Below are 26,176 nucleotides of genomic sequence, written 5' to 3' on the forward strand. Positions count from 1 at the left end.
TCTTAAAAGGGCAGTGTTTGTCTAGTAGCTAGAACCCAGTTAGACTTCAACCATCTGACTGTATAGATTGCAATTTTTCTGTATGATGTTACTGTTCAGATGGTCAGGCAGCCACGAGTGTAACCCACTGAAGGAGCCTCCAAGATTAACCCAAAAAAGGCGTAGTGCGATAGTACACTGGAAAGGAGACAAGAGGCTCTTTTTTTTTTTTTTGGAATGGATGTCAGTGGAGGAAATAGCTTATCGCTAAATGAACTGATATCCCGTCTACTAATCTTCAATGTGTTTTCGATTAAATCTCAATTTCAGAGTGATTTATATTTGTAGTTTACAATAAAAAAAATCTGTTTTATTAGAGAAGTCAGACAATTTTGCAACAGGTATTCCATTTACGGTAGGCTACGAATTAATCTTTTTGGTATTGAATTTTCCAAAAACAATTTGATGACCTCATTGGCTAAAATGTGATTGGGTTATTAATAATCTTGTAACCTAGTTTTACTAGAAATGGAGTCACTGATGGTCCTTAACACGAATGACTAACAAACAAATTAAACTTCTGGTTTACTTTTTATGGAGAAATTGTTTACATCCTAAAATATTATGGACCTTGAGTTTTCTCAAGGTCCAAAAGGAAGATAATTATTTTACTAGTAATCTTGACTTGTCTTATCCAGAATCTGTTTCAACCTGATGTTTCAATTGATTTCTTGATAAATAAAAAATATTACTAAAAAAAATAAAAAGCCACAGATTTTTATCTTCAGTTATCTTCTTTCTTAAAATATATTCAATATTATATATATATCACTTATGACAACTTAGACGTTTAAAAAACTTAGAAGTAGAAAAGCATTTACACTGACAATTAATATTGCACTTTTTTGTTGCAAGAAATGTAATTATTTAAATGTAATTAATTACTTTTTTTCTAAAATACATTTTTTTTACTACACTATCACATTATGATAGCAAGACGACATGTCTTTACAGGGGAGAACAATATCTGCTTTTTTACACAAACGACAATCAAAGAAATATTAGATTACTATCACGCCAACCATGTTGAAATTATGTCCAAAAACCATATCCATCATAAGTTTGCCCATCCAGTTGATAACGGCAGTTTTAAGTAATGCAATTAACTTTGTGACACTGGTTTATCTCCCATGCACTCAGCAGGCTGCATGCTAGCAGCTGGATGCTGGGTTCAGAGCAAATAAGGAATGCTTGAAATTGCTACCAATTTTCTGATGTTTCAGTGTCTGGTTTGGGGGTGAGCGGAAAAAAAATCATTTTTTGTTGCTTTGTGCTGAACGTTAACAGTCAAGGATTCTGCACACATTCTGTTTGATCCATTCTCCATTACTGAACGCTGGATCGTGCCACCCTCCCCCAAAAAAGGTCATCTAAAATGTATCTTTCCACTTTGCGTACCATGTGAATAGAAACAACCAAAAGGTTACAAGGTTGGATTTTCTTTCATATTGATTTTATTGATTCAAAGGTAAAAACTAATTAACCTTCGGTGAGTTTTCTAGGAACACAACACACTTTAGATTGAATGATTTTTTCCTGTGCCATTCAATTAACCCAACTGAATTCCTGTCTTCAATCAATTAGCATATTGCCACATGGTCATTTGTCATACAATTAAGACACTGGGTAGCAAGTCATCAATTCTGTTTTGAGGGAAGACCTTGTCAAACAAACTGGGGGGAAAAAAGATACATATACAAATCTAAATATGTGCCTTGCCCCTGTGAACCACTCTGTAGCCTACTTTTATAGGTAATGAATACTTTCAAATAAGTTTATCATCCTTACATAATAAATATCTTTGTTTTATGTTAGAAGCTGGAATAAAATAAATCCAATCATAGAAATATTACTTTGATTATACATCTTTCAAAATACTCCATAAACTAATCATTAATCTCCACACAAACAGATTTTCCTACATTCCCGGCTGTAAGGGCGAGCATCTGGTTTCTTTCACTCTGTGCCAAAAGCAGTGTGTTCATGTGGATGCTGCTACAGTAGTCCAAGGCTGTCGCGGAGGCATTCCCAGCAGCCAGTTGGGCCACGCTCACACAGCTTGTACAGCATGAGCCCAAACGGGCAGCATCAACAGCGCCCTGGCACTGCTCCCGGGCATGTCAGCCCACTGTTTCACCAGCACTCACACTGGCTTTTCACTGCAGCCACGGACCTCAAACACCTGTCAAAAGAGTGGAAAGAGTCAAACAAGCAGGTAAAACTCCACCAGGAGCCATTTAAAAGTCAATTCAGAGCAGTAGCCTTGTTAAGTTCAGTTCTTTTCTAGGGTTCAGTCCCATCAGAATGAATTAAAGGGATTCTGATTGTGGGTCAGAGACTGCGCGGACGTGATACAGAGACTGAGGCCGGGTCTAACAGCCCTTCAGGTTTGAAATTACTATTACTGGCATTACGAATTAGAGCTGGCAAATTATTATCTGAATTGGTATAAACAAAAGTTAGTGTGGATTGTGTTTTGATTTATAAATAAAGTGTTTACATATTTCATAGTCTTGGACATTTCTCCATAAGGTCACTTTTTCAAAACTGGTGTAGTATGTAAAATCTTTCATATTTGAGTTTATTCAAATTTAGTTTTTATGAGTGTTATTTTTGTTCAATATATCTTTTGATGTCATATACTCATTGTTCATATATCCTATTCAGACATCCATTTAACCTTTGTCCTGAAGATTTATTCAAAGGCATGTTTTTTTTTGTTTGTTTTTTTAGTACCACATCTCCAAAATCTGAGACATACTGTCTTCTACGCTGATCCTTCTTAGCTACTTCTACAAGGTCTAGTATCCCATCTCATCCCATCTAGTATCACACCACTTTGGGTTTGATTATTATCTAGATAGAAAAATAATTATATCTTGAAACTTATGTGTCATTACAATTTTAATATTTACATGATTCATTGGTTGTCCTTATAATTTTACATTTTATTTAATAAAATGTGTTATTCCTTATTGAAAAATTGATCTGCCTGGAACTCACTGCAATCTCACTCTTCACACAGTTCTCTTAACCAGCTTTCATCTTGGCACAGCAGTTAATTTCACACTCAAAATGCACTAAAACTGCCGGAACACTTCATACGTATGTCTCAAATCAGCTCATTCTTCCATAACACTAGCAAAGGTCATCACCCAAAAAAAACGTAATCGCTTATAAAACAATAACTTTAAAAACACTAACAACAGGCAACATTCATTTATTGTGAAATTTCTTTACCACACAAGTTAAGCCACCTTTCTACTGTTTAAAATTCACTTCAGTATGTTACATTACAGTACAAAATTATTTCTAAGTTGTGCCCTTTTGTATAGATGGTAATGAAAGACTAACACCAGAGTAGGTGTTCAGCTAGGCCTATATCTATTTGTTTTGAGTGCATTTTTATTTATTTTTTTCAATATATATCATTATGGTATTGCTGTAAAAATATAGCAAACACTATTCAGTTTTGTACTGTTTTGGGGGAAAAAAGCTATGTAAACCTGCTAATTGGCCTGGGTACATATCATTTTGGTGGTGGTTGTGTCTCAGTGTGAAAAGAATTCATGCCATTTGAAAGATGTTGTCAATGTATATGTGCCAAAGAAATGGAAAATTATCCACATAGCTCACATCTGCTGTTATGCTCAATGTGTGAAGAGTTTTGGAAAAAAAAGTTACTGAATTATTGAGAATTGTGTCATAGTGATTGTAAAAGTAAACTAGCAAAGGATTACAGTACTTTATTGATATGTTGTACATTTTCAAAATAATTGATTGACAATTTAAATGAATTGAGAAAAAAGAAAAGATACTTAGTGTGACAATTTCTGTGCCACTAGCGTCACCAACTGAAAAATCCTGACTATATTGATCCCAACAGGTTTCTAAAACACTATGCCCCGCCCACCTGCCTGCTATTGGCTGTACAAACTCACAGCCATTGTTACATTGGGCTGGTCTAGATGCTGAAGCAAATGAAGCAGCAGCAATGTTTCAAAAACACCAATGTTTCCCATGTACGGCACAGAATTTCCCATCCCTTTTTTTTTTTTTACTGATATTCTCTGCATATTTTTAAACACTGAAATTAAACTTACACATCTTACTTTTAAAAGCTTTTAAAATGAAAGACTTCCTGAGACACTTACCTTCTCATTATCTGATTAACTAGATTTGATGCATGTGGTGCTGATTAGCAGCAGACTCTTATTGGCTCAAATGGGGGGAAATGACCAATTACACATGATTACACAAACACCTGGATGCCAATTAACACTACAGAATATATGATTAAAGTAAAATCAAACAATAGTTATTTCTTGTCAATGCCTTTAATTTCATTCCCTCTTACCAGATTTCAAAGATTCACAGTACTCCCAACAGTGCATCATAAGTCCACAAAAAAATAAGAATTGCCTATTAATTGTTACAAATAAACAATCAATAGTGCAAAGCTAAAAAAAAAAAAAAAGTTGTATGGCTAAATACAAATGTATCATATACCTATTTATATAATAATTCAACAAAAATAATCAGTGAATACCCAACACTCCACACGGGTTTATATGCAAGCAAAAGCACCAAATACACTGGTGCATGACCTGAATGAACAAAGAAAAATGAATAAACTTTATTGAAAGTCACCATCTCTTCACTTTGGAGTCTTCTTTCACCCTCCAAAGCATGAGCTCCATGCATGCAGTGGCATCCTCACGTGTATCATGACCCGCCACTGTGGCAAATGAGAAATTTATTTTATGTTTGTTTTCTTTTTAAGAAGCAAGCATGTGCTGTTGAGTTGTATGCAAGTCATGTTTGTAGGTGTGCTCAATTTCCCTTCAGTACTGACTCAATTACTTCTCCTACAGCAATTTCATGGAAGAGTTATCAACCATTCTGAATGATCCCTGTGTACACTATCCCTACTTCTGAGTGTTTGGATAATGTGCCATGAAACAATATACAACCGGAGTCCAGTAAAAAGCTACGGTTTCTGATTTGGTGAGGTGTGATCATGGTCATTGCTTACAAATTTGTTTAACAGGCCAACATACCACTCTCTTGGATAATTCTCCGGAGGTAGTCTGCAGTCAGACTGTTAAGTTCTCTTTTGTGTGGCAGACCCAGACGATGGGGAAACACCACTGACGTGTCAATCACATTGTTGTGAATAATCTGAAGATGGCAGAACAACCAAAATGCAATTCTTAAGAGGCTCCAATACAAACTTGAGGATAAAAGCCAATGCCTAGTTCATAATGTTGAAAGGTTACATTGTAATTCCAGTCAAAAAAAAAGACCCAAACATCTTGAGAGCATGGCGTTAGAACTCACTTTGAGAGAAGCTAAGTCATTCTCCAAGCCATGGCCAATCAGAATCGTGTCCGCATTAATAAAGCTCAAAAGCACTGCTTGTACATCGTGCAAAGATGAGCTGGAACCCTTCACATCATCTTCACTGATGCCTGAGAATCTGAGCAGGATAAAAAGTTACGATTTACAACATATCACAGTTCGCTCCACTGAAACAAATTAACATTAAATGAACATCCCACCTGGTGTTATAGTCAATGACATCATTACCAGGCTTGACAAAGGAGTCAAAGATGACTTGCAAACTGCTGTTGACTACAGTCACTCTTGCTAGTTCCAGGCCTTGAGTCGTGTAGCACTGGTAAAACACACAAGTTCAAATTAATAAACGGTCACATTAATGTACCTCTCCGTTCTTTTTTGTTTGGTTTTATTTGAATTATGATTAATACATAACCCTTACTGTTTGTGTGTCAACAGCAAAGACTCCTGGACATGTTTTGCCCACCGAAGATTGAGGGAGACTGCTAACAAAGCCCCGAAGACTTACTGCATCATGGACATGAAGCTGTAAACATGTACATTAGAAAATACAGTGGAAGTCTCAACTTTAGTAACTGAAATAAAATGGATTAGTATGTTTAGTGAAACACTAAAATATTGCCACTGAAAATTCAGTTCAAGGAAATATCATGGCATAAAGGAGTGGAGAGAAAAATGTTTTCAGCCCCTCCAACAAAGCATGAATATACGAGTGGCCGTAGTTGTACGAGTATAATTCTTGAATCATAATACATTGAACACTTGGCATCCAGGTGACCCAACTGCATTCTCACAACAACTGTAGCGTGTCTCAACACCTCCCGGCACTATGAGAGAAGACATAAAGAGTAGATAATGGGTATTGATAGAAATAAAAATAAAACATTTTTAGAGACATTCTAAGCCATTCTTACCTCGATTCTCTATGACTTTTCCATAATGGTAGTTACACTCCTCTCTTCGGGTGTGCTTTCCACTTTTGTCAACAGAGAACGTCGCTCCACATCGACAGCAGATTCTCTTTAAAGCTGTTACCATTGTATTCCTAATTATTTAAAAGGCTTCAAATCCTAACAGCTTCATCAATATATTAAATATTGGTTGCAATTAAACATGATTGTAACACAAAGTCCTACGGTGACTGGAAAGTCTACTCACGGTCGCTTATGCCCTTCTTGGTATCTCCATACTGGATGGCAAAGTCAGCTTTATCCTGATGTTTACGAGGGAAGTTGTTTACTTGCAACATGTCCTCAGACAGAACATGCTCCTTCAGTTGCTCATAAAGTGTCAAATCACCTGCATCAGTAAAACTTATATTTACGTATAATCATAATAACTACATCTGCAATGACAACACCTATATGTTGGGCACATACTGTACATATATTTTTTTTAAAGAAATTAATAGCAATGAATACATTTGATTGATCGCAAGGATGCACTAAAGAAATCATAAGTGACAGTAAAGACTTTTACATGTTCTTTTGAACTTTTTTTCCTCCAGGATTCTTTGATGAATAGAATTTTGCATAAAAAGCAGCAGCACAACAGTTTTCAACATTGATAATAAGAAACTTGTTACTTGAGCACCAAATTAGCATATTAGAAAAAACAAATCATGTGAAACTGAAGACTTGAGTAATGACTGCTAAGTTTCAAAGGATATAAATAAATAAATAAATAAATAAATAAATAAATAGATATGTTATTTTAAACTGTAAAAATATTTAACATTATTTCTCTTTTGATGGTATTTTTGAAAAATACATAATGCATGTGTATACAAAAAAATAGTTTTTTAAATCTTACCCCAAAACTTTTGATGTATAGATATATGTATATATGAAATATAATATTTATCAACAGTGGGTCTATATATTAATATTAACAACAGCACTACTACTAACAACAACAACGACTTGACGCACACTATCCATGTTTTGCATGGATTTAGAAAATGTAAAAATCTAGTTTTAATTACTACTACATACAAACGTTACCATAGAGTACTGCCTACTGTGCATTTTAATAAACTACACCTATAATGAAATAAATAAATACAAAAATAAAATAAATATAGCGACAGAGGTGAAGACTCTACATTGACCCTGAAACGAGAGCCAGCTCTTACCGGATCCCTGAAGTGCTTGGGTATTTAGTGGTACATTGCCTCTAGACACATGCTGATCTCTCTCACTGGGAGCTGTAAGTACATATAAGGAGGGTGACCTGATAGGAGTGTACGGTGCAGTAAACAAAAGTGGCTGTAGTAATTTGAACAAAAGCACATCATGTATAAATATACCAAACCTACCTTTGGCAGGCAAGACGTTTTGGTTTTTAAGTCTCTTAAGTGCATTGACGGCTATGCTTAGATACTTGAGCTTATTGATACTGCGGTCATAAACTATTTTTTCTTCTGCCAGAGCCTAGAGCATTTAAATAGATATGTTGGGAAAGAAACGCATTAAAAAACATAATCAGAGAATTAAATGAATAAGAAGTGTAATTTTGATCTCTCAAACACAGACCTTCTCAAATGCATCTTGCACCGTCACAGATGATCTCAGGAACTCCTCCACAAAGAGGTTCACATAACGTTGACGAACATCATGTGGTACCTTTGCCCCAACCTCATGATGTACTTTTGCCTTTCTTTTGATGCCCATTGCCTACAAAATTCATGAAATTTCCTATCACTTCATCTTAAAGTTAATAAAACTGAAGTAGTGGTAGATCTTTTTGATTGTAGATTAAAACAGATAGGGTGAAATATCATTGCATGCCACCTTTAACCCCACAAATAGACTACAAAAGAAAAAGAGTAAAGTGCAAAGCAAACCTTAGCTGGTGTGTAGTTGGCTGGTTGTGGAGGTTGTGGAGGATGTGGAGTTTGTGAAAACTGAACAGATGGGGAAGGCTGAGGCGTCCGTTGGACGGACATTGTGGTTGGAATTAGTGTCAGAGGTAAAGCACAATTTCCTTCAGGTACGATGAAGTGCAGATTTGTCCCCAGCTGTACAGCAGAACCAACCGGAAAGATACCAAGACTATTAAAGGCTATAAAAAAAAAGAAACCAGAAGTAAATGACAATTCTCTAAAATATGAATAACCAATCTTATAAAACAAAGTGTACATGGTGCTTACGGTTTTGCACGGTGCTTGAATGAATGACATTGGGTATATAAACTTTTTTGGGAGCACTACTTATGACTTGGGACTGACACCCTTTTATGGCAGTAGTCAAAATGGCTGCTCTTCTTTGGCATAATTGAGTTCTGGAGGGAATGGTCAAATGGGAGCCTCCCTCTCGAAGAGGGACAATAATCTGTGGTTTGCTTTTACTTGAACTTGATGGCTGTTGAATAAAGAGGATTGATGAAGTCAGAAAACACCTTTGTTGAACTCTGAATTAAAATTCAGTCATTATTTGTTCAACAAAAGAAAAAAAGGAAATAACACTGGTTTGGAACTACTTTGGAGAGCAAATAATTACTGATGGAATATTAATTTGTAAAATTAAGTAAATGTTTTTCAAAGGAATACAATATGTACTTTCATATTACAAATAAGAGGATAAATCATCTCATACCTCAAACCTTGCCACATGTGCCACCCTTTTCTTCAGCACAGCTGTTGGATTGGATTTTATCTCAGTTTCTTGGCTCTCTAATACTTCTTCCTAAAAAAACATGAGGTGCGTACACTACTGATCAAAAGTTTGGTGTCAGTAAGATTTTTTTTTCTTTTTTTTTAAAGAAATTAATACTTTTATTCGGCAAGGATGCATTCAATTACATTACATAAGATTTACATTTGAAATAAATGCTGTTCTTTCAAACTTAATATTTTTCTGGATTCTTTGGATATAAAGCAGCACAACTTTTTTTTCCAACACTGATAAGAAATGTTTCTTAAAGGATCATGTAGCACAAAAGACTGCTGAAAATTCAGCTTTGCCATTACAGGAATAATTTGTTATTTTAAGTTGTAATAATATTTCATAATATACAGTATTTTCACAATACTTTTTTACTGTGTCATTTATCAAACATATGTAGCTTTGGTTAGCATGAGAGACTTTGTTATGATCTACACACCAGTATATCTAAATACAAAATTACATATTGGATGAATTTACTTACAGATGGATCACAATGAACAACAGGAGCTTCATTTTGGTTGGCTTCCATGAAGATTCTGTAGCACTCTTCCATTGGGTCAGTTTCTGAAAGATCTAGGTCTGAATATCTGAGCTCCTCATCAGAATTAGAGTCAACTACAATGGCTTCATTATTACTTCCTGTCATCGCTGCAGATGCAAAGGTCTGTGGAAGTAGAGGCATGTCACAGGGAACAAGGAATGATGCATCTGATGTAGGAAATCTTTCAAAGGCCACAGTTGTTTTCAGGTTGAGTTGACTAGTTGATGGTGCTGAAAGAGTTCTGGAGTCAATTTCTGAAACATATGCAGGTATGTTCTGAGCAAATGTATTGACGGGACTTTTTTGAATAGTTGGCCAAGATGTTTCAGCCAGGCTTTGAGAGAGTGGACCACATCCATGCTCTTCTACCTTATGTAAGGATGAAGGAAAGGACTGAGACGAGACCACGGGGAAGTACTGCTGATGTGCTTGCTCTTGGGAGAGGACCTTAGAAGATACAATTTCTGATTTTTGAGTATAACTTGAGATGCAGTCAATTTGTGGTTCTACCCTAAAAGTTGCATTTTGTCCTACACTCGCAGGAGATAGTGAGGAAATATCTTCATCCCCATAAACTGAACTAACAGGAAAAATCTTAACATCTTGAATGCATTTGATCCGCTCACTCTCACTTCTCAGATTGTCTAGACATGTGGAAATGTCATCCAGGACGTTTTGCTCTTTTTGTGAAACAAAAGCTTCCATTTTGAAATTTGTAAAGTTAATTGGTTCAGTCACAGGTTCCTCTCTTAGATCCTCCAGAAAAGGTTTGGTTGCTTTTACAGAGTGCTTTGCAATTGTTACCCGTTTATTTAAGGGCCCTTCATTAGCCTCTTTACCATCCTCAGCTGGGACATCGCTAATAGGACATAATTTGGGTGAGTCAAGTAGTTCCTTGGTTATAGTTCCACACTGCTTTGAAAGCTTGTGTTCATCTTCAATAGGTGACACATCGATGACAAGTTCCCCCTCAGAAGACTCTTGTTCCTGAGTTATCATAGGTTTCGCTGAGGTCCTTTCTTTCTCCTGGTCACTCACAATATGTTTAATTTCATGACTTGGAATTCCATCAGAAGAAACCTTTTCTTTGTGCTGCCTGGGTTTTGTTTGGCCATTATTAACTGCACAATTCTCCTCAAGTGAATGCAGTGGTTTAATCATTGTACTCTTGCCTTTCTGTTTGGGCCTACGTTTTCCCTGATTATTTGATGGTGGAATATCAATGACCAAGGTACCTTCATCATCAGAGTTGTCAAAATGAGAGGACATATGCTGAACATTTTTTCCTGTTTGGTCATTCTTCAGGCAATGTTCAATATCCACTTTATCAGTTGACTTTAACTTACAGTCTACCGAGCTGCTGGATAGCAAGTCTGCAGAGAAATTGGAACAAGGGTCATATTCCAAATCAGTCTTGGGTCTGGCACGATCAACCACATACTTACAACCACTGTTTGAGGAAACAGGCTTTTTGTATGTCAAATGGTTTCCATTCTGGTCTTTAGCCTGATTGTTGGTGGTTCTTAAATATTTCTCAGAGCGAAGACCTGCATTATCTGTCTGTGTAAGGGTCTGCGATGTCTGATACAGTGACAGTCTTTTTTGTTCTTTTTCCACCTCACTCCTTACTGCCTCTATTTCTTTATTGATCCTCTCCAGTTCCTCAAGACAAGCATAGTTGTCCTCAGTGGTGTGAGAAGCTCCATTGGCAAGAGTCACTTTGGGATCTGCAAGACATAAATGTGAAGTAGAGGATTTAAAAAAAATTGAAGTGCACAATTGTTACATAGACGTTTTCACCAATCAGCTAATTGTCTCTGCCGTAATGGCAGAGCAATGAGCAAATGTGTTGGGAAATTTAGGTAAGAAAAACATTTTAATGAGAGGGGAAAACAAATGAGAGGAAAAAAAGCTAATTTGATCAAAATGTAATTTTAATAAAATGAAGTGAGAATCAACTGAATATATGCAAGAAGACATTATAGATCAACATAGGCCTAGTTAATCCCATTAAATTTCTTTAGTTATTTTTAAGAACCAGTTAAAATGATTCAGCAATTCTTGTGCACGATGATGCAGTTATATTATTGTATATGTTACATGATTTACAACTAATTCAAATCTAATAGTTATTAAAAAATAACTTTGATTCCTGCCCATGTTAATAAAACCGTCACCAAGCAGGCTAGCAAACAGTCCAGCTATCACACTATTAAAGGGATATTTCACCCACTGGTTCTGGTCTGGTTCACAAACAAGATCTATACGATCTGAATTGGTGCGGTGCTTGTTGACTCCAGAACCGACTCATTGGATGAACTATCCCTTTAAAGCAACTTTAGCCTCATCAAACACACGATAATGCAAACGAATCGGAGATGTGCGTTTCAACAGCTTAAATTTCAATGAGTCGGTTCTCGAGTCAACAAGCACCGCACCAATTCAGATCGTATGTTTGTGAACCAGACCCACAGATTCAAAGATCCATTTAAAGGACATAGACTTAACGCAGCCCACGTGTCAACAATGCGTAGTACTATAGTTTCCAGACCTTAATTTAAAATATGAATCATACCTGTCGAAGTCATCACGCCAGACGAATTGTCGTTGCCGTGATTGTACACACAATAAGGCCGCTTGCATGGTCCCCATCGAAAAAGGGGACAATCTATTTCATCGAAGAGAGATGTGGAAGGAAACATACAGCTGTCCGCACGCAAAAGAACAGCCCACCAGATTCTGTGCACAACAAATTGTCAGTATAACGCAATTATTATCTATCTCTTGTGGGGTTAAGCATCTGTGACACGGCAAGATTTGACAACATTTTTTTCTGAAAAGTTTTTTGAGAAGATGAAAAGGTAAAAAGTCAGTATGAGAACGAAGCGCTCTGCTCTTAACAAAAGTATGTAACGCTTGTGAAATTGTGAAGGACTTTGGCTACGTCACCGGCTGGTAGTGCGAGTGTTTTAATGAACTCATCTCCAGGTGTGGCGGTCGGCCTGATTGGTCTGCTTGGTGACGATGAAGGAACCGTTGTTTTGTTTGTTTTTAGCCTATCCATTTCAATGAATCGCTTTTACTCACGGAAATTGGGTCATAATTTACGTTTGTGGGACTGTACTGTGTGTAATTTATTGTAACAAAACACTCAACAACGAAATTCCCTTGGGATCCCATTGCTCAAAAATGCTAATTGTTTTCAAATTTAAGTCTATTTAAATTTCAGTCAATTCAACAGCACAACAGGCCTACTAAAGACTGTAGGGTGAAGTCAGCTAAAATGGGCCACAATTAAATGACTTATAATACCATCAAATAAGCTATGAGATCTATATGTGTGTGTGTGGAAAAAGTAGGCCTATAATTGTTTTAAAATTATGAGAGTATCAGCAGGTACATTCTAGAGCCACGGGCACGGCACAACATTCATGTAAAATGGGTTAGCTGTTCAGTTAAGAAAGGGGTAAGGAGTTTTTATTTTTGTGTTTGTTCCTATATTCATACCCACTCTTTCCTATAACGTTCAATCCAGCAAGGGAGATGTATGGCACACGGCTCTTGATGTCTTTTTTTCCCCTTTGTCTTAACGTGAGTACGAAGGCTGTTGGCCTCTTTGACAGGCAAGCTTCCACTTTCCTGTCTTTTGTTTAAATTTAAAATTTCTGTAAATCTATGATGTTATTAGGCTACATTGTGCTCTAGAGGGACTGTTTGTCTCACAGACAGCCAGCAGCTGAATTCACTTTGGCTGGCAAAGCGAGCAATTAGACCTGGGATTAAATTTAGAGGCCTGAGGAGAATTTTCCTGCCATCTCGAGACACTCCATTACCATCAAGAACACAAGCCGTGCTGAGTTACTGCTTGAGGGTAGGCAGGAAAAAAAAAAGCCACTCGGCACTGCCAGAAAATACATTTGAATGTAAAGAGCTTGATTTTGACGTCAACATTGTGGAGGCAATAGTAGGTTATAACCAGTGGGAACGTAGCCTGATCAAACCTTGATTTTGGGACAGAGACCAGGTGGAATTCATTAAGCGAACACTGGCGGGCGGCAGCTTGCCTTTCACCAAGTTATTCAGAGGAATTCATCTCTACTCAATACCATCATTCAGTAGTAGAACTTTTTTTTCTTGTCCAATGTTGTTTTGGACCCCATTGACTTTCATTGTAAGTTTAAACATCCTTCAAAAGTCAGGCTTGGAATGACAGGTTAGGAATTTACATTTTTTGGTAAACTACTGTATCACTTTGAGGTAAACTGTAAATATAATACTTATTCTACACAATACTGTAATTTGCAGATATGGCCACAGGAAATACAAAAGGCTTATCGCAACAGGGCTGAAATCACTTCAGTTGCAGTTGAAAGGACTGCTCTAGTCTTAGTGTGCCAACAGGAGTTTGTATTATCCCCCTTCCACACTTCCAGTCTTAACCCATTAGTTTGTCACTCATAGGATCGTTTTGCAGAAACCGAGCTCACAGTCCTGAAGGAAATGCCTTATACTCTCATCAGTCACTAGAGAGATGGCGAGGCAGCCAGCTGTGCACATGTGTGAGGATGTTAGGGAGGCTAATAGCATAAATGCATCAGACAGAGACTGCGACTGGCGAAACTACAAACAAATGTTGCTTTATTGGTGGGCTAAGGTTACATTTCTTTTAAATGGGGCTGAAATAGCAGGCCATTGTTGAGTTTGTTAATCTTTTTAATTTGAAAGCAAACATTATCTCAGCATGCTTGGCTGTGAATGCCTTCACAAAATGTGGCTTTATGACATTTATTTTTCCCTATTAATTTATTTGAAAATACATTAAAACCACAAGTCAGATTTTTTTTGTCTCTTGTATCGTAAGCATTTTTAAAAGTAAATGATTAAAATGTATATAGGCATTTTTTTAGGGGGTATAAAGCCCAAAGTAACGGCTATCCAACTGCTCTGATATCACAATGAAGAACACAATCCTCAAAGAATTAAAATCTAAGATAATATTGTAATATTGATTAAAAAAAAGATAATATTGTAACAAAACTGATTCACTGCTTTGTACTATTTGATAACTTCATGAAATCCTGATCAAGATCAAGTCATGAAGTGTGATCAATTAAGTCATGTGATCCAATTAACAAACAGAAAAATACACAGATGTGTATATATATATATATATATATATATATATATATATATATATATATATATATATATATATATATATATATATATATATATATATATATATATATATATATATGTTGCAGCCTAAACAGTGCTTACATACACATTTAACATTTAGACAGATTGGTTTTGTGTGGTTTCTTATATGTGCTTGGAGACTCTGCTTGGAAAAGTTCTGCCTTCTGCACAGTTGTTTTGTGTTTGCTTTTTATTTTTCTTATCTAAGTCTCTCATCCCCACCAAAGCTGCATGTATTTGATAAAAAATACAGTAAATACAGTAATATTATAAAATATAATATTACTGTAGTGTTTAAAATTAAATATAATATTTACGGTAGTGTTTTTAAAGGTGTGTGTGTGTGTGTGTGTATATATATATATATGGTGGGCATGAGAGACTTATAAAAAAATAAAAAGCAAACACAAAACAACTGTGCAGAAGGCAGAACTTTTCCAAGCATAGCCTCCAAGCACATATAAGAGACTTTGGATCCTGCATGTGCTCACACAAAACCAATCTGTCTAAATGTTAAATGTGTATGTAAGCACTGTTTAGGCTGCAACATGATATCATAGACTGAAGGTTTCCTCCAGACAAACCACAGTTCTGGACTCAGTGCAGACGCTCAGACCTAAAGTATCTCCGCTTACAGAGAAGGGCCAAGAGCTTTTATTCGTGATTGATGGAGAGGGCGGCCCTCAGGTCTTTGGAGTTCATCAGTATTCACAAAGCATTCCAGTCTGAGTCATAAGACAGAAGCACAAGGCATAATGACTAGAAAGCATGTGCACAGGAGACAGAACGTGTCTGTACGCAAACACTCACAGCTTGCAGGACAATAGCGATGAGATGAGGTCACATGAACTTGGGATTTATTGAACAGAACAATGCTGGGTTACTACATGGCAGTGTTGTTCAACATGGCAAATTCTTGCAAGAGTTTGTAAATCTCAGTTGTGGTGCAACATCAGGACAGGAATCAACAAGACTGGAATCACAGTCAGCATATTCTGAGTCTGTAAGGGGCAGGCCAACGACACACTATTGTAGGTTGAGACAAACAGCAGTGGCATGCAGAGGAGCTTATTTACATAATGGACAAAGATCTCTCCAGGTCTGCAGGTCCATCTAGTGTCAGCCCAAGAGAACATCAACCACAGGAAAACATTCTACTGTATGAGCTCATTTAAATTCATGTACTGGAGCTATGATGTAAGATCAGCAATATCTCTAGCTGACTTGCTGAGAATGTAATTGTAAAAATAACTCTGGCCTGCTTCTGGATGATTCAGAACAAACACCCCAAGATTAATAAAAGGTGAACATCAGCACATTTTGAATGATTTCTTTTTCCACAGGGAAACATTTAACAATCAGTAAGAGTAACATTACTCAACAAGTAGTGTTAGTAGTTTACATAGCAACTTATAGGGCTTCTTACATTTTGTACACGAATATAAAACAATTTAGGCCTAGTGCAGGAAAGGTCAAACACTTTTCTACGGTGAAACGGCTTCTCAAACAAGAAAAAATAAAAACTTTTGTCCTTCAGGAATTGATTGGATGGTTGTGGTTTGCTATTGCTGTGATGTCACGTGAGTGACAGGTTGCCCCGCCCTCATGCCAGTAAACAGAGCGGAATTTATTTTGTTTAAAGATTGTTTAACATCTATTTTGATTTCATGGTGACTTTAAACATTTAGTTTCCTGGAATGTATTGAACACGACTGTTGCAAAGTCTTCTCATTTAAAGGAGAAGTTCACTTTTAAAATGAAAATTCTGTCATCATATACTCACCCTCATGTTGTTTCAAAGCTGTATGAATTTCTTTCTTCTGCTGAACAGAAAAGAAGATATTTAGAAGATTATCAGTAACCAGACAGTTTTTGGGTCCCATTGACTTCCATAGTAGGAAAAAAATATACTATGGAAGTCAATGGGACCCAAAAACTGTCTGGTTACTGATATTCTTCTAAATATCTTCCTTTCTGTTCAGCAGAAGAAAGAAATTCATACAGGTTTGAAACAACATGAGGGTGAGTATATGATGACAGAATTTTCATTTTAAAAGTGAACTTCTCCTTTAAATAGGTGACCCGGATAACATTACCTATATGGCTATAATAGATTTTTAATGGTGAGAATTATATTTTAAAAAAAAAAATTAACCAAACAGTAGCCTAATGTATTTAACCAAATGCCATTTTCCATTTTTTTAATAATATAATTATTACTGTATTATGGAAATAATTTTTCTAATAATTGTATTTATTTTATACGATCAGTGTAAATGTTTGCAGGCAAGTAAAAAAATCAAATAAAAATTCACTTCCAAATGTTGCAAATGGGCCAGAAGAAAATACTCTTTTATTGTTGAGTGCTGTAAAAGTAACAGATTTCAGGTCATAGGGTGTAACAATTCTTAATCATTTAATTTATTTTTCTTTAAATACAATTTCCCCACCTTTGCGAGATAATACAGGGACATGAACAATGGTTATCTCACCTACAATAATGATCAAATGTCATCAGTTATTAAAATCCTTTAAAACCAGGTGAAACACAATAATTAGAAATCGAAGGTTGCAAGACTCAATCATTTCCTTTCCAATACACCTCGGCTTGTAGTTTTCCCACGGAAGGGCCTTCCATCACAGTGTGTCGGAGAAGACTTTCAGAAGGAGGTCAGCAGCAAGACCGGGTGAGATATCTCCACACGTGACCCTTCGTTCCAGCTCCGGGAGCTCGGCACGCACCGCTGGATGCTGTTGGAAGTGGCGTAGAGCGTTCTCCTGGATCAGATTCCACAACCACACCTTCTGCTGAGTCTGCCGTCGGGCTTGAAGCTCCCCGCTGCTCAGCATTGCGTCCCGGAACTGTAGCATGGTATCCCACAGCTCAGGCACACCCTGCCCTGTCTGAGAAGATATGCGGACCACCTGACCACACATGGGAAAGAGAGAGTATAAAATGTGTTGGCGTGGATAACTTTAGACTAAATAGAAAGATAAAAATAACAAGCAGAGGGAAGAAAGTAAAGAGAATGGAAACAGGCAGTTGCTTTACATATGAGCAGCCACAATGCAGAAATGTAAAGGGTGTGCGCCCACACACGTCACTCCATCCTTGTTTCAATGAAAGACCTATATATATGACCTTTAGGAGGGCGGGAAAAATCAATATGACTGTCGCATCCTCCAGTACAGAGATGAAGTTTAGAAATCATGCTGCTGAGAGGAGACAAAGGCTTTAGCGGTTCTCATCCATGTGGGTGGCCTCTAATCAGTCAAATGCATGAGGCAGCATTTGGCCATTCAAAGGGCTGCCTATGCTGGCTCCGTGCCCTCTGGGTAGAAGTAATACTGGGGGTGAGGGGACAAAGAGGAAAGACTTCACAACGCAGAGCAGAGCATGATGGGAAATGACAACACAGACTACTCCACCGGCCAGGACGGGCTCTTTTGAACAGAGAATGAAGATATATAAATAAAATGCATTTAACATGCAAGTAATTCTTATATGGGAGGGAGATGAAGAAGGAAAAGTGATCAAATAAAGGCAGGGCTATCAACACTACTATTTAATAGTTTGGGGTCTGTAAGACTTTTTATGTTTTTGAAAAAAGCCTCTTATGTTCACCCAAATCTGCATTTATTAGATTTAGATACAGTAAAAACACTAAAATATTATAACATTTTAAAATAACTGTATTGCATTTTAATATATTTTAAAGTTTAATTATTCTTGTGATGCATTACTCCAGTCTTCAGTGTCACATGATCCTTCAGAAATATTTCTAATATGATGATTTTGTGCTCAAGAAACATTTCTCATTGTTGACAACAGTTTAATACAGTTGCTTAATATTTTTGTGGAAACCCTGATACATTTTTTTTTTATTGCTAATTTTTATAAACTTAAGATACAAAAACAGACAATAAACAAGTTAAACAGTAGTTCAAAAGTTAACAAGAAAAATGATATAAAGAAGCCTGATTTATCTATTGAAAATTATTTGCCAAGAGAAAGAAAAGAAAAAAACATTATGAAAGAATATTAAACATGGTACAAATTCTAGATGTTTTTATAGCTTTCTTATTTACAGACGTTGAAACTGTATTTAAGTACAACTTCAGTTCTTGTTTGAAGATGTCAAAGCAGGGTTTACTCTTTGTATATTTACATTTATGGATATAAAACTTTCTAATAAATAAAAGGAGGTTAATACAAAACCCTACTTTAATTAGATTCTGTCATTAATATAAAACCCCAAAAGAACGTGTCTATAAGATAAGGAAAAACCCCTGATACATTTCTTTCAGGATTCTTTAATGAATAGAAAGTTAAACAGCGTTTTTATTTTTTAACTGAAATCTTTAGCAACAAGGTAAAGGTTTTTACTGTCACTTTTGATCAATTTAGTAGGCTAGATCCTTGATGAATTCAAGTATTATTATCATTATTATGACCCTGAAACTTTTGAACTGTAGTGTATATGTGAATTGTTCCAAATTTTCCCGTAAATATGCTGGCTGTTTATTCTGAAATGAACTAAAACAAGAAATGTAATGGCCATTTTCTTTAAAGAGGACCTATTATGCTTTTTTAAAAATTTCTACTTTATTTTAGTGTGTAATATTGCTGTTGAGCATGAAAAAGTCCACTTCAAATGGAGTTCTCTCTTTACCAGTGAGCACATTTCTAAACTCCCTGAAATGCCTTGTAGTCTTACGTTTTCCTCCGGGAACATACACATCATCAAATTCCTTATTTAAATAATTCCCACCCAAGGTATACGCAAAAAAAAAGTGGAGAGGCCTGGTGGAGTTATGTTAGTAGTGTGTTGAAACTCGTGGTAAGGGCCGTGACATTTCAGAAACACGCTCGAAGAGGTTGACCAATCACAACACACTGGTCCAGGCGACCAATAAGAGCACATTGCGCTTTTCGGAAGGAGGGGCTTCATAGAGATGGGAAATAAACGGAGAGTGACAGACTGGGAAGAGGGGTGATGCAACAATGTAATGTGAAAAATAATTAATTTTTTGAACGTTCAAGCATTAAAAAAAAACTATTCTAGTATACACCAAAACCAAGACTTGCAGATATGATGGTCATCTTATATTTAATTACAATAAATTAATTACAATTGTTTTTTGTTTTTTTGTAGTATATGTGCAAGATAGGAATGTAAAGCATGATTATAAAGTCACACACCTTTGGTTTCCAGACTTTGGACTTCTTTCGAAGTAACTTCAGGGCACTTGTGTATTCTGCCTGTATCTTCCGTGCGGGAGCAACCAATTCACCATCTGATTTTGTAACCACCACCAAGTCAGCCATCTCAATAATTCCTCTTTTGATTCCCTTTTTGAAAATAGAATTTAATCAAATTTCTTTCAAATATAAGAATCGCCTATAATATAAAACAATCAGTTCGGATAACTATGATAATGTTCAATCAGTGGTTCTCCAATTCTTTTTATAAAATGCCAATTGAGTATTAAGATTTTATTCATTTACAAGAAAAAACATTTTAGAATATTTACCCAGGTCTATAAATAACACTTAAAATGTCTTAAAATTGAATTTAATTTAAATAAAAAATATTAAATTTTTAAATTATGGCAACAGGGATCAAGTAAAGGAAGTGTGTATACCTGTAGTTCATCGCCCCCTGCTGGTGGGATCAGCAGCACAAACATATCCACCATGTCAGCCACAGCAAACTCAGACTGACCAACACCTGTGTAAACATTTAAACTTAAGTTACATTGCATACACTTTTCTCAAAACTGAAAATGCTATGAAAACCTGGAACAAAGGCTTACCTACGGTCTCCACTAATACAATGTCATAGCCTGCACCCTCACAGAGGACTATGGCTTCGTTGGTGGTTCGCGTCACACCACCGAGGGTTCCTGATGTGGGAGATGGTCGGATGTAAGCGCTCATGTCTCTGGAGAGTTCTGTCATTCGTGTTTTGTCTCCCATCAGTGAACCTGCATTAAAGGTTAGCAAGGATTAGAATACAAGTTTGGAAACATTACTATTTTTTATGTTTTTGAGGAAAGTCACTTATTCTCATCAAGTCTGCATTTATTTTATCAAAATATATATAAAAAAATAAAAATATTGTGAAATATTATTACAATTTAAAATAATAGTTTTCTATATGAATAGATTTTTTAATATAATTTATTTCTGTGATGCAAAGCTGAATTTTAATCAGCATTACTCCAGTCTTCAGTTACACGATCCTTCAGAAATCATTCTAATATGCTGATTTGATACTCAGTTATCATCAATGTTGGAAACAGTTGTGCTGCTTAATATTTTTTTGGTACCTGTGATACTTTTTTTTTTAGAATTCATTGATGAATAAAAAGTTAAAAAGAACAGCATTTATTCATGATAGAAATCTTTCCTAACAATAGAAATCTTTACATCACTTTTAATCAATTGAACACATCCTTGCAGAATAAAAGTATTAATTTCTTTTTAAAAAAAAAGGAAAGAAAAAAACGGTAGTGTATAGTTAGAAAAGCTTTCTATTTAAAATAAGTGCTGTTCTTTTTTAACTTTTTACTCAAAGAATCCTGAAAAAAGTATCATAGGTTATAAAAAAATATTAATCAGCACATCTGTTTCCAACATTGATAATAAATCAGCATATTAGAATGATTTCTGAAGGATCATGTGACACTGAAGACTGTAATGACTATTATTTTAAAATACATTAAAATAGAAAAAAGCAACAATATTACTATTTTTGTACTGTTATATAGTAGCAGTGATAAAATAAATCCCACAATAAGACTTATAAGAAAAAATATGGTAGTGTACAGTATGTGTGAACATATTTAGCAGTGAAAATTACATCATTGTCCTGAAAATATGATAAAAATTGTAGTACTGACAATTAGTACTCACAAAAAAAATCCTTACTAAAGTGACTGAGTTTGTGCAGATTAAACAAGCAAATATCTATAGCACCAATCTTAAATCTGTAGGTAAATGTTTTTCAGACATTTGAGCGCCTGTTCACCTCCAGTTGTGCATGAGGAAGGATCCACAGCCAGAACGGACACTTTATGTTCTCTTCCTGTCAGCATCTTCCCAACAACCTCGATGAATGAAGATTTTCCAGCACCAGGGGGACCAGACAGTCCTGAAGTCACACATACAGAGAGGTGATTGAGGATTGAGGGCATTCATGCAAACAGCAACACGGTTCATTTTCACTCCTATAGTTCACATCACCTTACTGACCAACTCTGAAGGCCGCTGGCTTTCCACCATTGCATCTCTCCTGCTCCTGACGAAAGGCCAGCACTCTTTGAAGCAGAACCTGGGCTAACTCTTTCTTTCTCGGATGCTGGGTTTCTACAAGGGTTATCGATTCCGCGAGAGATGCCCTTTGACCCCCGATAAGTCCATCATAAAGCTTGGTCAGTAGTCTTTTCTCCCTGTCAGTCAAGTTTGAAATGTGCTGGCTTATGGCAGTCTCAGCTGAAACAGATCTCGTCTGTTGGAGGGTGCAGAGGGAGGCATAGCACAGTTTTGCAGTGCGCTTACAAAGGGAATGTCTTAAAGCCATTGTACTGTGTATAGGGAAAAGAACAGCAGCATGATGAAGAATAGGAAAAACTCTAGTCGGACCCATCTTCCTTTTCCTGTTGAGTAGAACTCATTCTGTAAAAACAGCAAAGAATATCTATGTGAATAGCTTTCAATTGTAAACCTTACCTTCTTACAATTGGTGAACATTACAGCCTTATTAAAATTGACCATAGTCTATGCAATATATAATTTCCATAAATTCTTCTCTTGAAACTCTTAAAAAAGTTATTTTGTTGTTCTTCTTTTTTTCCCAATAAATGGTCATTGAAAGGCAGTGTTTAACCTTAAAGTAACTAGCCTATATGAGCTACTTTTATAGCCTACACGTTAACATTGTAACCAAATATAGGAAATAGTTTAAAATACATAATTGAATTATATTCTATTATCATTATTATTCTCTATCAGTAAACAAACAGACAAACAAAAAAAATGCAACTATGGCAAACAACAGAGTTGCAAATTTAGCCTAAATTAAGTTGTCACTCATTAGGCTAGTTTGGGACCAATGTTTACGGATCAATTTTATACAGCATAAGCTAAAGAAAAATGTTTGTTTGGTCATTTAATTGATTAACATTTTAATAGTTAACGTTACTATAGTAAGCTTGCTATATTTGGTAGCCACCACAGATACAGATTAAACAAAAATGATATATTCTGAAAGCTTATGGCAATGTGGAAATGCAATATTAGCTCATGATGATTTCACATAAGAAATAATGATAAAAATAAGAAAAACTGTAGTAACCAAGATCATATAATGGTATTTTATCGGAGCAGGTGATCTCTGTCATCCACTTAGATCACATCATTTCATAATACATTTCAAACCGATCATAGAAATCAGACAAGACAAAACTGACCATCTGGAATGGAAAACCCCATCGATCAAATCTCACCAAGTTTAATGAAACCGTCTGTTTATCAGCATTTGGACAGATCGCTCACAAATGGTGATCTTTAGTTATGTATCTCATGGATTCCCAAAACCAGGTGACACTGAGGTCGTGTAAGTGAGGGACGTCAATGTTCTTTCAAATAAAAGTTTCCCTCTTCAAAATAAAAGTACCTAACGTTATTCGCTTTGGGGGAGAAAAGAGCCTAATAATATTCTTCTTTAAATAAACATAATAGATGATTATGTTGTCTTTGTGACAGCAGTGATTTGTAGTCAGCTGTGATTTCTGTAATGGAAAGGTGTGATTATGTTAATGTTATAATAATAATAATAATAATAATTATTATTATTATTATTATAATTATATCTGTGTTAGAGTTTTATCAACCTTATCAACCCGACAAAAACAACTAGGTTGTAAAAGCCTTTTTTCGAGTTGTAAAAATAATGTTTTTAATCTGACGTTGTTTTTTTTAATGTTTTTTTTTTTTTTTTTTTTTTTGATAATTTTTTATTTAAATACATCAGATTCTCCAGAAAGTTACTGCATCATCAGTGGAAGGACCATCACTGTAGTTTGTGTAGGCTATGCAAAGACTTAAGTTGTAAATAAGCAGTAGCCCATGAATGACAATTAACATCTTTATCTTTGCAGTGAAGGCAGGAAGGGGTGGGCTGATGTTTTATGCTATATTTATTTAGTATTAGAACACATGGCTCTTAATTAAGTCTAACTCTTTGGAATAATTTTCCAAATCATAACCAAATCATTCATTTTACTCAAAAAAAAAAAAAAAAAAAATCCTACATATACATCAAATCCAATGATTGAATTGTCATGATTTATATTTAAGAATGAATATAATAAAAAATAATATTAAAATAAATAATAATGCATGATAATTTGTCACATACCAACACACAGAACGACATTGTCTTGTTTTAGTTTAATTAGTTTGTAACTGCTTTTATTATTTTATTTAGGAAGTCAGGCAATCCTGGGATCCTGTCCATAAGATGTCTTCCGCCCTCATGTGGCCGTGAGAGGAAAAACGCAACCAATAATAATCTGATAAGGTAACATTATCATGTACTTTTGAGGACTGTTAGAAAAATAAAATGCATTAACATTTGAGAAACCCATCGTACAAGATAAATTATTATTAGAGATTAGGATACTATAATTGCAGATTGTCATGGACTCAAACTGACACCTATAATTAAATTTAGTTAAATACTAATTAAATAGACAAAATTGCTTTAATTTTTATTTAGACATTTAGACATTAAGGCCTGGTTTCAGAGAGGGTTTAGATTAAGCCAAGACCTTAGTTCAATTAGGACATTTAAGTAGCTTTAAACGTGCATTAAAAAAAAAAGAAAAAGAAAAAAACATTACTGGTGTGCATCTTGAGACAAAACAATGGCACTGACATACTTTAAGATATATCAGTTCAAGCTTTTGTCAGTTAAAACAGCTTAATGCATTTTAGTCTGGGACTAGACTTAAACCTTGGATGTGAAACCAGGGATTAGTGTGTTTTCCTACTCACTGCCTTACAAAATCACAGATAAACTGGGAGAAGGAAGATTTGGTGTCATATATGCAGGAGTTTGTTCCAGTCACTAAATGGACAAAAGTATTGGGACACACATCTTAATTGTTGAATTCAGGTGTTTCAATCAGACCCATTGTTACAAGTGTATAAAATCAAAACCCTAGCTAAGCATGCAGTCAGAGCTCAGTGAATTCAGAGTGTGGTGATTGGATGCCACCTTTTCAACAAGTCAGTTTGTGAAATTTCATCCCTACTAGATATTCCATGGTCAACTGTAAGTGCCTGGTTGCCACAAAGCGTAAGTCCACATAAATTCATCAATTGCTGAGGTGTGCAAGAGGTGTGTGGTGACTTTTACACACCTCAGCAATAGATGAATTGATTCCATAGCTGAAGAGATCCAAACTTCCACTTAATATTATGATATGCTTCCAAATATGTGGAAACAGTTTGGGGAAGGCCCTTTTCTATTCCAGCATGACTGTTCCCCCAGTGTACAAAGCAAGGTTCATAAAGACATGGTTGGATGAGTTTGATGTGGAAGAACATGACTGGCCCACACAGAGCCCTGACCTCAACCCCATCAAACACCTTTGGAATGAACTGGAACGGAGATTCGCCAGGCCATCTCATCCGACATCAGTGCCTTACCTAACAAATGCTCTACTGGATGAATGGTCAAACATTCTCACAGAAGTTCAAAAATCTTCTGGAAACCTGTTTTAGCTGCAAAGGGGGGACCAACTACATGCATTCACAAAAATGTACTTATCTGTTGAGAATTAATAACTTGAATGATATGACATTAATTCAAATGTTTTATTTTGTTGATTAGGTGGCACTGAAATTTGCCAAGGAAACACAGACAACATAGACTGCTTTCTACAGTATGTCTCCTCTCAGTCTCTGTTTTCAATTTTATATTAATGTTAATCATAGACAGCCAATTCTTTTTCAATAGACAAGCCTGCCTGACAACAGTCTGAGGAAGAATCTGCAAGAATCTCTTCATCTTTTCAGTGAGCTGTGGGAGCATCTCTTGATGAAGAGTTCGCACGGCATGTGATGCTGCAGGTCATTGAGGCTCTGCTGACAAGTGCTGTAGCCGCAGAGTTCTCCATAGAGACATCAAACTGGAGAACTTGTAAGTGAACACAGACACCCTGGATGTGGCACAAATTGATTTAGGCTGTGGGGACCAGCTGTATGAAACACCGTGCAACATCTTTAGTGGTATGCATTTTAAAGCTGTAGTTTGGGACTTTAAGACTAGTGTCGTGTTGCACATACTAATGAATA

The 26,176-nt window shown here is 35.9% G+C and overlaps 2 protein-coding genes across 5 annotated transcripts; both read right to left on the reverse strand.

Annotated features, from left to right (window-relative positions):
• Nucleotides 1-1,856: 1,856 nt before the first annotated feature.
• On the reverse strand, nucleotides 1,857-12,610 carry LOC307148082 (uncharacterized protein). 4 transcript variants are annotated; one of them, XM_079853306.1, is made up of 17 exons: nucleotides 12,185-12,610; nucleotides 9,550-11,336; nucleotides 8,997-9,086; nucleotides 8,552-8,762; nucleotides 8,246-8,463; nucleotides 7,935-8,075; nucleotides 7,718-7,832; nucleotides 7,535-7,606; nucleotides 6,559-6,699; nucleotides 6,315-6,428; nucleotides 6,154-6,227; nucleotides 5,822-5,926; nucleotides 5,601-5,716; nucleotides 5,380-5,518; nucleotides 5,100-5,220; nucleotides 4,701-4,777; nucleotides 1,857-2,221 (listed from the first exon to the last, which is right to left on the reverse strand). In XM_079853306.1, the coding sequence occupies exons 1-17, from the start codon at nucleotides 12,309-12,311 to the stop codon at nucleotides 2,183-2,185; spliced, it is 3,687 nt and encodes a 1,228-aa protein (XP_079709432.1). In that variant the 5' UTR covers nucleotides 12,312-12,610; the 3' UTR covers nucleotides 1,857-2,182. The 4 variants fall into 4 exon arrangements, with proteins under 4 accessions (XP_079709432.1, XP_079709431.1, XP_079709434.1 ...); XM_079853305.1 differs by having other exon boundaries at nucleotides 4,690-4,777; XM_079853308.1 differs by lacking the exon at nucleotides 4,701-4,777.
• Nucleotides 12,611-17,134: 4,524 nt separating this feature from the next.
• Nucleotides 17,135-23,447, reverse strand: mmaa (metabolism of cobalamin associated A). The gene is made up of 7 exons (XM_079864788.1): nucleotides 23,320-23,447; nucleotides 22,067-22,489; nucleotides 21,843-21,965; nucleotides 20,626-20,796; nucleotides 20,455-20,540; nucleotides 20,012-20,161; nucleotides 17,135-17,733 (listed from the first exon to the last, which is right to left on the reverse strand). Exons 2-7 carry the CDS (start codon nucleotides 22,458-22,460, stop codon nucleotides 17,446-17,448), a joined length of 1,212 nt encoding a protein of 403 aa, XP_079720914.1. The 5' UTR covers nucleotides 22,461-22,489; nucleotides 23,320-23,447; the 3' UTR covers nucleotides 17,135-17,445.
• Nucleotides 23,448-26,176: the final 2,729 nt, after the last annotated feature.

The sequence above is a fragment of the Squalius cephalus genome (assembly GCF_949319135.1).
Source record: "Squalius cephalus genome assembly, chromosome: 2".
NCBI classification, from domain to species: Eukaryota; Metazoa; Chordata; class Actinopteri; order Cypriniformes; family Leuciscidae; genus Squalius; species Squalius cephalus.

Coding starts and splice junctions, on each gene's coding strand:
- LOC307148082 (XM_079853305.1), bottom strand. CDS start 12,311: ATGTTTCCTTCCACATCTCTCTTCGATGAAATAGATTGTCCCCTTTTT. Junction 9,087..9,549: donor TTGTTCATTGTGATCCATCT/GTAAGTAAATTC, acceptor ATGTTTTTTTAG/GAAGAAGTATTAGAGAGCCA. Junction 5,519..5,600: donor GTCATTGACTATAACACCAG/GTGGGATGTTCA, acceptor TATCCTGCTCAG/ATTCTCAGGCATCAGTGAAG.
- mmaa (XM_079864788.1), bottom strand. CDS start 22,460: ATGGGTCCGACTAGAGTTTTTCCTATTCTTCATCATGCTGCTGTTCTT. Junction 21,966..22,066: donor GCCAGCGGCCTTCAGAGTTG/GTCAGTAAGGTG, acceptor GTGTGACTTCAG/GACTGTCTGGTCCCCCTGGT. Junction 17,734..20,011: donor CCAAAGTCTGGAAACCAAAG/GTGTGTGACTTT, acceptor ATGTGTGGTCAG/GTGGTCCGCATATCTTCTCA.